Here is a 12208-nt window from a genome sequence, read left to right as displayed (position 1 = left end):
CACTGCTCAAAGACTGATCCGTCAAAGACTGGATGACATCGACTTACAGCGAAATTATATGCTGGGGGGAGGTGTTTGTTCGCCCCAGAACATTGGTATCACTTTAACTTATTGTGTTCCATCATACCTCTCCTCCCTTTCGACTGTTGCCTTCACCAAAGCGAGGTTCAACGTTTTCCCCTCCAATGTCCTGAGACATAGATTCTCAAAGGGCCAAGCCCCCGCCACGTGCGAATGCAATAAGGTGACGCCGGAGTCGCTTCAGCACATTATGTTCACCTGCCCCTTGTTCAATGTGCCACGGGCAAATTTGTTGGGATCAATCATACAGAAACTAGAGGGTACCCCACCAAAATTCCACCTTGCCCAAATCTTGCAGGATAAGGATTCCCACACGACCCTGAAAGTGGCTAGGTTCCTGGTCGCTGTCCTCTCCCCAAAGCGACGCCAAGGAGCGCTACAAGCTAATTAAGGCGTAGCATGCCTTTCCATCTTATAGTATTTTATTGTTATAGTGGTGTTTTAGCGACTGTTTTTTTTTTCTTTCTTTCTTTTCCCCACGGCACAAGCTGTCACTTATGTGTTGTTTCTACCTGTATGGGCCTATGGCCGTAATAAATATTATCTTATCTTATCTTATCAGCTGCCGTAATCAAGGTGTTGAGGCAGCTGTTTGCAACCCACAGGTTACCTGAGACCATTGTATCAGATAATGGGGCAGCTTTTGTATCCCAAGAATTCAGGGCATTCTTGGCTGATAACTTCATAAGAGGGCTCACATCCGCACCCTTTCACCCATCCTCCAATGGGCAGGCTGAGCGCATGGTAAGAACAGCCAAAGAATCCATTGCGCGCTTAATGGAGGGTAACTGGTCAGCTCGCATCGCGCGAATGTTATTTTTGCAGCATGCGACGCCGTGTACCGCGACGGGCAAGTCGCCAGCTGAGCTGCTCTTGGGTAGGAGACTGGTAACGGTGCTGGATTATGTCCACCCGGATAAAATGCCAAACCGTAATTCAAGAGCAACCCCCCAGGCTGAGACTAACACAACAAGGTATCTCGCCCCTGAAGATCTGGTCTGGGTGAGGAACTATTCACGAGGTTCGCGGTGGGTGGCTGGTGTGGTCACCCGGGCTAGTGGACCTGTGTCCTATTATGTGACCTTGGAAAATGGGCAAGTGTGGAAGAGACATTTAGATCAGCTGAGGCGCCGGGCGCTCAGCAGGGAGGAGCCAGATAATTCATCCCTGGCTAACGATGCAGAGCTGCAAGACCAGAGTGAAAATGGCCAGAGGTGCAGTCACCAGGGGCTTTAACAAATGAACCAGGGTCTGCTAGTCCTCACGATGACGAGGTACAGATAGGGAACCCTGAGATGTCTGGGACTCCATCTGTTCCTGACGAAACCCCTAGAGCAGCCCCTCTACCACAAGTAACACCCAATCCAGAACCTGCAACACCTGTTGTCAGGAGATCAAGTAGAAGTTGTAGGACCCCACAGTACCTGAGAGATTACGTCTGCTGTGCTCACTAGGGGGGGAGGGGTGTTGTGTATTGAGTCAAAGGATTTGATATCTGTATTATTATTGTCTATATTTGCATTAGGGTAAAGTAACTGCCTTTTGGTTCCAGAGGGTACAGCTACTATTGGTTCATTTAAGCTGCTGTATTTGGATCCTCTGTCTTATTGGTTCCCTCCAAAAGGCAGGACTGTGATTGCCTGATATTGTTCCCTCCAAAATGTATCCTTTCTTGCTAGTTCCCTGTCCCTATAAATGTAGCTTTCCTCTCCCCAGTCTTTAGTCTTGTTGCTTTAATAAAGAAGTGTTACTAGAGAACTGTCTCCAGCATGTTATATCAAGAGAGCTGAAATCACAAACCCCACGTCACAACAACTGGCGACGAAGGTGGGATCCGGAATGCTGAGGAGCGGTTAAACGCAGCCCTGCCTCAGAGTCCGGATTGCAGCTAAGAACAAGACTCACTGGCCAGCTGAGAAGACGACCCTGCCACAGGACAATGGAGAGTCCAAGGGTATTGGAGCCCTTCCAGCCTTCAGAGCCCCACACACAGTGGGAAGACTACGTCGAACGCTTCGAGTTCTTTGCAGAGGCTCAAGGGATCACCAAATTATGAAAAATGGAGCATGCCATTGTGTCAGCGATGAAAGCATTGCTTTGACTGGGCTTGATTCATTGACAATAATTTCTGATCAAATCCCACAAGCCTCTGCACCTCTGCCATTTTCTTTCTTTACAACTGACAGGCACGCATTCTAAACACAGACCAGCTGTTCACCAGGCATCCTGGGTCATAAAGATAGAAGGTAGCTTTTGTTAGTTTTGTTAATCTAAGGGCCAGGAGGAGAGTTCACAAGGAGATGATAAAGATGCCTATCTTTCCTTGCCATCCTTCCTTTCCTGCTGTTTATGACCTCCGGCGTTTGCTAAAGGCATTCCTCCTTGATTCCTATTTTATTTACTCTGAACTACGTATGCATACTCAAGTAGGAAATATGGTAGTTTCTTTGTAGTTAGAAGGATTTCTTCTGATCTGACTTTGTCCCATGTGAGGTTTTTTTAAATGCTCAGAGAAAATCTGATTGGTTCTTACGAACACTGTAAAAAGTTCTTTTGTGAATAAAACGACCTGGGCCAAGGGGTAGACAGATTATTATTGGCGCTTTGTCACACACGACCTCGAAACAGTTTACATAAAAATTAAGCGTTATCATTAAAAACACAGATTAAAAATCACAGCAGAAGATCAGTGACACAAACAGTAAAACCACAAAAATCGGTGCTGTAAAGCAAATGTTTAATGTTTTACTGTGGCTTGGAAGTTGCCCAGAAGTTGTTAACTGTAGATGGGTGTCATATAAGCAATAAATTATTATTTACTGCAGTTGCAGACAGTTCCCACATTTGGGTGTGTGTGTGTGTGTGTCTTGACATAACTATTTCAGTTAAGTCAATCTCACACTGATTGAATTTTGTAGTGTAAACAACAACAACAACAACAACAACAACAACAACAGTACCCCTCCCTTCTGACCAGGTTGCCCCGACCACTCTGGGCAGCTTCTAACAAATATAAAAACGTATTAGTATGTGGCCTTAGTATGTCTTCCCATTGTATAGTACACTGGGGAGGAAATGTTTCATCATTGCTAACGTGTCATCTTTCTGGTGCTTTGTTCTGTTTTCGTCCGGTAGAATAAGTTGAATCAGAAAAAGAAGGCATTCTGCGAAAGAAATGAGAAGGTGTCTTTGGACCGCTGCCGTGATGTGCTGTGCTTTCTTTCCCGAGACCTGGTATCTGAGATCCAGGAGGGGATTTACGCAGTGCCTGAAGGCTATAAGCACTTCCTTGCCAAGATGAACGAAATAGAGGAGAAGTATGATGCATTTGATGGAAAAGGGGTTCAGGTAGGACAGGAGGAGCAGCACTTCTGTGACACTCAGAGAGGTGGGGATCCTGTTGCTGACTGAGGGCAGACTTACAGTGCAATCTAATGCATGATTACTTGGGAGTATGTCCCACTGAATTCACCAGTTGGTGGTAAAGATGCAAAGGTACTAAACTGGTTGAAGAGGAATCGTCTCATTGCAGGATTGATAGCAATCACAAATGTGTCTGAAAATTGTCCCCTCCTTAGTGAGTTTTACAAATACTTCAAAACATTTTTAATGCCGATCCACATTTTATTAACTTTTATCAATTGTTATTGTTAGGATCGTCCTCCTTGTGTGTAGGACCCTGGCAGAGACACATGCCCGACTGGCATGTTCTCTCCCTCCTGGTTGATCGTTTGGGAGCTTCAAATGCTTTCTTAAGCCCGAACATCACAGCCACTGATATCAAGAAGCATCAGCACACTTAGGGATCCTGTAGAGTATTTGCAGTTTGCGTAACGGAACACAGTAGCACAGCATTTTGGCTAATCTACTTTATTTACTTTATTCCTCTTTCTCATCAGACAGCCAGGAGAAAGAACAAAGGACAATAGTCTCACTTCATGGAACACAGTAATACCAAAACATCCTGTCTCTGTCACTTCCCACACTGTGGAATGGAAACATACACTGTCATGTGATAGACAACAATCTCATGACTGCAAACACAGAGCAAGAATCCTAACAATTATATCACTGGTGTTTTTTTTTTTTACTGTTCTTTTCTGGCTCATTTTAAGGGATATAGTTGTTGTTTTTAGTTGTAATGATTTCTCTCCATTACCTTGTGAGGATTTCTGTTCAATAATATTATTAATAATAATAATAATAATAATAATAATAATAATAATAATAATAATAATAATAATAATATTTATTTATATCCCGCCCTCACCAGCCAAAGGCGGGCTCAGGGTGGCTAACAACAATAAAATAGTACAAAATTCTAAAATCATTTCATTATAAAATTAATTCAACTCAAATTGATGGCAACCATTAGGCTAAAGTTCTGTGAAGATTGCCAAAGGAGGGAGTCAGGCTGTGCCCTGACCAAAGGCCTGGTGGAACAGCTCTGTTTTACAGGCCCTGCGGAAAGATGTCAAGTCCCGCAGGACCCTAGTCTCTTGTGACAGAGCGTTCCACCAGATTGGAGCCACAGACCAAAAAGCCCTGGCTCTAGTTGAGGCCAGCCTAACCTCTCTGTGGCCTGGGACCTTCAGGCTGGATATATATCTTTCAATGAGTAAACAACATCAGTTTTTCAGCGTGTCAATAAACTACTCGCTTACTTCATATACTACCTTTGGGTCTTTAATCCCAGCAGGACAGAATATTCAGTTTCCTCATCTTTTGGCAAAATTAATAACTTTTGCTCCCAATGTATTATCAGGCAGACAGAGCTCTTGAAGAATTCCTGAAATCCAAGGAGACGGTGGCAAAATCTATCCTTCACATGGATGATGCCTTAAGTGGCAAAGAGAAAGAAATTGAAGGTACAGATTTGGGGAAACAGAAGCGCTATATTATAATTTATGAATGCCACAGATTAAATGCCACTGTAAGTGTGGGGACACCAAAGGTTTTAATTGGTGTCCAGCAGATAACAGCATGGTGAGGTTCTAAAGCAGGGTTTCCCAAACTTGGGTCTCCAGCTGTTTTTGGACTACAACTCCCATCATCCCTAGTTAGTAGGACCAATGGTTACAATTATGGGAATTGTAGTCCAGAACCAGCTGGAAACCCAAGATTGGGACCCTGTTCAAAAGTCCAGATCAGGGTTTCCCCAAACCCTGAGTTCATTGACACCTTGATGAGTTTATAAAGTTGTAATTGACTGCTTCTTAGGAATGTAAATAAGGGGAAAGTGCAAAAACGCTGCAAAAACGATTATTTAAAAAGTAAAACACTGCTTTTAGCAATAAAGCAGCATGCTCTGAGAATACTATTGTATTGTATTGTGGAACCATCTTATTAAATTCAGGGGTTCCTCACTGGCAAGGAAGGTGGACCCTGTACCCAAATAGTTCCTATTTATTTTTTCTATACCTTGTAAACCTCTTGTGTTTTCCTAGGCCCTTTTCTACCACCTTTCTGCCCCTTGGTCTTTATTTACCTGTTGCGCATTCCTGTTGATCCCAGGGGATTAACATCTGCCACTTGGGGAAATCTTGGCCTAGATCCACCAGTGCAATGGCAAGCCCCAGAGGGAGGCCTGAGCAGAAGATTATAGCGCACACAGACAGCCAGGTTCATATGAGCGTAGAGGGTTCCTCCAGATTATTCACCTTGGATGCCTGATCTGACTGCCAGCAAATCACTTCCTCTGTTTCTTCCCTGGACCACAGCCCAGCGTGCTCAGGTTGAAGCAACCCAGCTGCAACAGAGGCTTTTGGAGCAGGAGCTGGCCAACCTGGAGCAAATGATGGAGGATAACAAGCGACATAATGAGGAAGGCATCCAGCGGCTGAAGGAGGAGTGGGAGGAAGAGATGAAGAAGATGAAAGAGGAGGCTGAAAGGAGAAAGAGGGATTTCCGCAAGGTAATGAGAGGAATGCATGGCACTGTATTGTTTTTTTATTTACACACACACTTTTATTGTGATCCATAGACCCAAAATACACAGTACAATTGCTTTTCCATTTACATTGTCGCTGTTGTTTTAATTTCATTTTTGTATTATTCCCTTGTATTCATGGATGCATATTGTACTTACCTTCACACTGATTTGAAGCCGCTTTGTGTCCTTCCCAAAAGAGGCTCCTGGGAAGCTGGAGGGACATTGCTGGAACAACTCTTGGGTTGGGGCAATTGGCTAAAATGTTTTAAACGGTTCCAATTTTGGTTTCTCTGGGGTTTTTTTGTCGGGTTGATGTTGGTTAAATGTTTTGTTGGGGTTGGCGATTATTTTAATTTGGGTATAACTGTAAACTGTTTATTATTGTTATTATTATTATTGATTTATTGGTTTGTTTATTGCTCGTGTAGGATATTTTGTTCTTTAATATTTGATGCTTTGTTGTGTTTTTATGTACCGTATTTTTTGCCCTATAGGACGCACCGGCCCATAGGACGCACCTAGATTTTTGGGGGGGGGGTGGGAATAAAGGGGAAAAAATTATTCCCCCCCCAGGCACGGGGCTGGGGAGGGGGAAGCCCGAGCTTCCCCCTCCCCCAGCCCCCACAATGGAACCCAGAGCCATGCCGAAGCTGCGTGCAGCTTTGGCATCGCTCTGGGAGCTTGCGGGGCTGGGGGAGGGGGAATCCCTCCGCCAGCCTCCAAACCAGGTTGGGAGACAGCGCGATGGTGTGCTGCGTCTCCCCACTGTCCCCCAAGTTTGCGGGGCTGGCGATGGGGAGGAGCAGGCTTCTCCCCCCCCCCGCCAGCCTTCTAACAAAGTCGGGGGACATCGGGATGGCAGCGTTCTGCCTCCCCACTGTCCCCCGAGCTTGTGGGGCTGGCGGTAGGGCTCTCCTGAAGCCTGGAGAGCGAGAGGGGTCGGTGCGCACCAACCCCCTCGCTCTCCAGGCTTCAGCGAAAGCCTGCATTCTCCCCATAGGACGCACACACATTTCCCCTTCATTTTTGGAGGGGGAAAAGTGCGTCCTATAGGGCGAAAAATATGGTATGTTGTAAGCCACCCAGAATGGCTGAGGAAACCCAGCAAGATGGGTGGGATATAAAATTTATAATCATCATCATCTCCAGCTAGGAGAAAGTGTTTTCAGAGAGCCCCTCTCCAGCATGCTGGGCTGGGAAATGCATGTTTATTTTGTAACCAAAGGCAACGTGGGCCTTGTGACCCAAGACAGGCCTGATTCCACCGTGAGTTTGTATCTGTTGCCCTCACTCATCTGTTTTCTCAGTTGAACAATGACTGTGTACTCATTGTCTCTCTAGGGGCTGCTAAGACAGAGGTTTTTGCTGATGGCCATGGAAACAGAAGTGGAGCTCCTAAGTCTCAAGGCATAAAGGAACAATACCTCAGGGCTTATGCTTACTACAGAAGCTGTCCACAGTGGAGTTTTGAGGACCAAATAAAGAGGCCTGGAAGTCAGGACATAACCGCAAGGCTGGACAGTTGGAAACTTCAAACTAGTGCAGATTATGGCAGCCTGCTTGTTAACTGGCATGAGCTGTTGAATACCACATTGCCTGTTTTGAGCCATCTGTACTGCTTGAAGTATCATTTCTGCAATCACTTTGAAGTGCTGATTATGACTTTTAAAAGGTGATCAGCCTAGTTTCCTCAAGGGATGTCTCCTCCCATATGAGCCTCCCTCATAGGAAGAACTTACAACAATGGCTTGGTCCAGCTTCTGTCTAATGAGGAAGTCATAAGAGGAACTGCTTTCCAAGAAATGGTTCTACTGTCACAGCCTTCCTGCTGGCTAAATAAGAAAAGAAAAGCAATAACCCTGTTTATTTCAGCTGGCCTGTGCTGCTTTGTGTTTCTTTCTCTTATTGCCCAGCTTCAATGGGGCATTGTGTTGTTGTTGTTGTTGTTGTCGTTGTATTTTAAATCTGTAAACCACTGTGATATAGTTTATGAACAGATATATGTAAATTTCAAATAAAATAAATGTGCAGTCCTGAGTGTGTCTATTCTGAAGTCGTATTAATTTCAGCAGTTACTCTCAAGTAAGTATGCATTCTTACATCATATATAGAATCATAGAATCATAGAGTTGGAAGAGACCACAAGGGCCATCGAGTCCAACCCCCTGCCAAGCAGGAAACACCATCAGAGCACTCCTGACATATGGTTGTCAAGCCTCTGCTTAAAGACCTCCAAAGTAGGAGACTCCACCACACTCCTCGGCAGCAAATTCCACTGTCAAACAGCTCTTACTGTCAGGAAGTTCTTCCTAATGTTTAGGTGGAATCTTCTTTCTTGTAGTTTGGATCCATTGCTCCGTGTCCGCTTCTCTGGAGCAGCAGAAAACAACCTTTCTCCTTCCTGTATGTGACATCCTTTTATATATTTGAACATGGCTATCATATCACCCCTTAACCTCCTCTTCTCCAGGCTAAACATGCCCAGCTCCCTTAGCCGTTCCTCATAAGGCATCGTTTCCAGGCCTTTGACCATTTTGGTTGCCCTCCTCTGGACACGTTCCAGTTTGTCAGTGTCCTTCTTGAACTGTGGTGCCCAGAACTGGACACAGTACTCCAGGTGAGGTCTGACCAGAGCAGAATACAGTGGCACTATTACTTCCCTTGATCTAGATGCTATACTCCTATTGATGCAGCCCAGAATTGCATTGGCTTTTTTAGCTGCCGCGTCACACTGTTGGCTCATGTCAAGTTTGTGGTCAACCAAGACTCCTAGATCCTTTTCACATGTACTGCTCTCAAGCCAGGTGTCCCCCATCTTGCATTTGTGCCTCTCATTTTTTTTGCCCAAGTGCAATACTTTACATTTCTCCCTGTTAAAATTCATCTTGTTTGTTTTTGCCCAGTTCTCTAATCTGTCAAGGTCGTTTTGAAGTGTGATCCTGTCCTCTGGGGTGTTAGCCACTCCTCCCAGTTTGGTGTCATCTGCAAATTTGATCAGGATGCCCTTGAGTCCATCATCCAAGTCGTTGATAAAGATGTTGAATAAGACTGGGCCCAAGACAGAACCCTGTGGCACCCCACTAGTCACTCTTCTCCAGGATGAAGAGGAACCATTGATGAGCACCCTTTGGGTTCGGTCAGTCAGCCAGTTACAAATCCACTGAGTGGTAGCAGAGTCAAGACCGCATTTTACCAGCTTCTTTACAAGAATATCATGGGGCACCTTGTCAAATGCCTTGCTGAAATCAAGGTAGGCTACATCCACTGCATTCCCTTCATCTACCAGGCTTGTAATTCCCATTGTAGATGTGCACCTGATTTAGGGAATAATAACCATTGGGAAAAGTTTGAATAGGTTCATGGAAAGCGAGGGAGAGGAGGGTGCTTGGTGCTACAGTCAAACCTCAGTTGTCAAACATAATCTGTTCCGGAAGACTATTTGACTTCCGAAACATTCGACAACTGAAAGCGGAAGCCTCAATACAATAGGAAAACTCAAAACGGAAGCTGCGTAGCATGTTCGGCTTCCGGAAATCATTCGAAAACCGGAGCAGTTAATTCCAGGTTTTCGGTGTTCAGGAACCAAAACGTTCCAAAACAGAGGCATTTGGGAACCGAGGTTTGACTGTATCTTTCCCGTAAGGCTGTGGCAAATATTACAGCCAAGAACAGAACCAACCAGATCCCATGCCCAGCAAAGTGGAAACACAGAAAACCAGCAGCCATTTAACATCATCTCCTTCATGTCCACTGAGCTCTCAACTGTGGAGTTAGCACTTTTGCAAGTGCCTCACATGATGTTTGTTCTGGTCTTGCAAGGAATTCTTTACCAGATTTAGCTGTTGACAGAATGATGCCTCCCTTTGTCTGCAATAGATAGGGAGGGTCCCTGACCATGGCTCTGTTTGTTCAGATCTTCTTCTATTGTGTGTGTATTTGGGACTGTTTGGGTGAAGTCAGGACCCACGCAGATAGCAAACTATCTCCTTCCCTCGTTTCCCAGCCCCCAAATGCCAAGGGTTTAAGTCAAGCAATGGAGCTATGGATGTGTGGATGTGTGGAGTTTAGCATAGGCACAAACTCCTAGGGGCCGAGGTCCATTTGCCCACCCCCCTTAAAATATGTGAGGGGTCCAGCTCCCCCCCCCAACAAAAGTTTAAATGGTGTGTGAGCACCATACCATGTGATCGATTATGTGGAGTGGGGCTTACCTGGGCCCCCAATATTTTATTCAAGTTGGCACCCCTGTAGTGTAGTAACTACAAAGTGGGCCATATGCCGTGGCAGATTGGGGTTATAGGGACACCCAGCAGCTGCCCGACGTGTATCACTTCCCACTTGCTTCTGTGGACTTGCATTTGTCAATTTACCTCTCATTCACTTTGGAGAGGTTCTTTCTCAGCTCTTCATGCTCTCTCTCTCTCTCTCTCTTAAGGACCCTGAGCTATTTAGTGTCTTAGGAAACTGGCCCGCCCCTCCGCCCACACACCCATTGCTTAATTCTTTCTCAAGCTCTGGGAGGAAGACCTTTCATTGCCTGCAGACAGCCACCCAATCTTAAACAACTCCTCACCCACAATAATACAACAACCTGACTTAACATGGACACTGGTACCAGAGCCTGCAATAAAGCCAGATGCCAACTTTGCTGTCACATACACCTGGACAACACCATTACTGGCCCCAACAACATCAAACATACCATCTCAGGACTATTTAATTGCTCATCTTCTAACATTGTGTATGCCATCAAATGCCAATAGTGCTCTTCAGCTCTCTATATTGGATAAATAGGCCAAACCCTATGCCAGGGGATAAATGGGACATAAATCTGATACAGTGGTACCTCAGGTTACAGACGCTTTAGGTTACAGACACCACTAACCCAGAAATAGTACCTCGGGTTAAGAACTTTGCTTCAGGATGAGAACAGAAATTGAGCAGTGGCAGCATGGTGGCAGCGGGAGGCCCCATTAGCTAAAGTGGTGCTTCAGGTTAAGAACAGTTTCAGGTTAAGAACGGACCTCCAGAACGAATTAAGATCTTAACCCGAGGTACCACTGTATCAGGAATCACAAGACAGAGAAACCAGTAGGAGAACACTTCAATCTCCGAGGACATTCTATACAAGATCTCAAAGTAGCTGTCTTATTACAAAAGAATTTCAGAATAAGTTGCTGAATTGCGACACAGGTGGTGCTGTGGGTTAAACCACAGAGCCTAGGACTTGACAAACAGAAGGTCGCCGGTTCGAATCCCCGCGACGGGGTGAGCTCCTGTTGCTCAGTCTCTGCTCCTGCCAACCTAGCAGTTCAAAAGCACATCAAAGTGCAAGTAGATAAATAGACCTCCAGTGGAAAGGTAAACTGCGTTTCCGTGCGCTGCTCTGGTTCACCAGAAGCGGCTTAGTCATGCTGGCCATATGACCCGGAAGCTGTACGCCGGCTCCCTCGGCCAATAAAGCAAGATGAGTGCCACAACCCCAGAGTCGGCCACGACTGGACCTAATGGTCAGGGGTTCCTTTACCTTCACCAAACTTAAAACCATGGAGATACCTGGTATGAATAGAGACATTGGATTCTTATCTCATTATACATGATAAAGCTATTTTTAGCCATCTCACCCCTTGCTTTTTCCTGTAAGACCAATTGCAGTCGTTAACCACACCTATCAGGCAATCACCCATTCCCACCACCCTTCTGAGTAATACCCCTCCCCACCCTCTCACTATATATAAGCAGTGGCGTAGCGTGGGTTGTCAGCACCCGAGGCAAGGCAAGTAATTTGTGCCCCCTAACCCGTGGATTTGCGCCCCCTAACCCGTGGATTTGCGCCCCCTAACCCTAACCCCCAGATGTTGCGCCCGGTGCGGGCGGCCCCCCCTGCACCCCCCACGAAACGCCACTGTATATAAGGGTCTGGTGACTTCTGTTTCAGTGTATCTGAAGAAGTGTGCATGTACACGAAAGCTCATGCCAATAACAAACTTAGCCGATCTCTACGGTGCTATTGGAAGGATTCCGCCCTCCCCCCCAATTGCTTAATTCCACCTGCCTTTCTGTTTGCTCGTTTCCCAGAATCGCGCTCCTTTCAGAGAAAGAGGGGCGGAGCCCGGGCACTTTCGCTTTCGGTCCTCGCACATATTGAAGCCCTCGCATTTCCTGAAAGAGCAGCTGGGGCGCTGCAAGAGTTTT

The 12208-nt window shown here is 45.8% G+C and overlaps 1 protein-coding gene across 1 annotated transcript in view; it reads left to right on the top strand.

The window, feature by feature from the left end:
- LOC310712458 (guanylate-binding protein 1-like) overlaps positions 1-8059 on the top strand; it is a 64383-nt gene extending 56324 nt beyond the window's left edge. Inside the window, exons 8-11 of the mRNA XM_083515540.1 lie at positions 3217-3429; positions 4847-4949; positions 5802-5995; positions 7355-8059. Coding sequence (XP_083371666.1) covers positions 3217-3429; positions 4847-4949; positions 5802-5995; positions 7355-7426 — 582 coding nt within the window. The 3' untranslated portion in view covers positions 7427-8059. The remainder of the gene's footprint in view (positions 1-3216; positions 3430-4846; positions 4950-5801; positions 5996-7354) is intronic.
- The last annotated feature ends 4149 nt before the right edge of the window (positions 8060-12208 follow it).

Source organism: Podarcis liolepis (genome assembly GCF_965112155.1).
Source record: "Podarcis liolepis genome assembly, chromosome: 7".
In the NCBI taxonomy this organism is placed as follows: domain Eukaryota; kingdom Metazoa; phylum Chordata; class Lepidosauria; order Squamata; family Lacertidae; genus Podarcis; species Podarcis liolepis.
The sequence above is the reverse complement of the archived record's forward strand: the minus strand, read 5'-3'. Positions and strand labels throughout refer to the sequence as shown.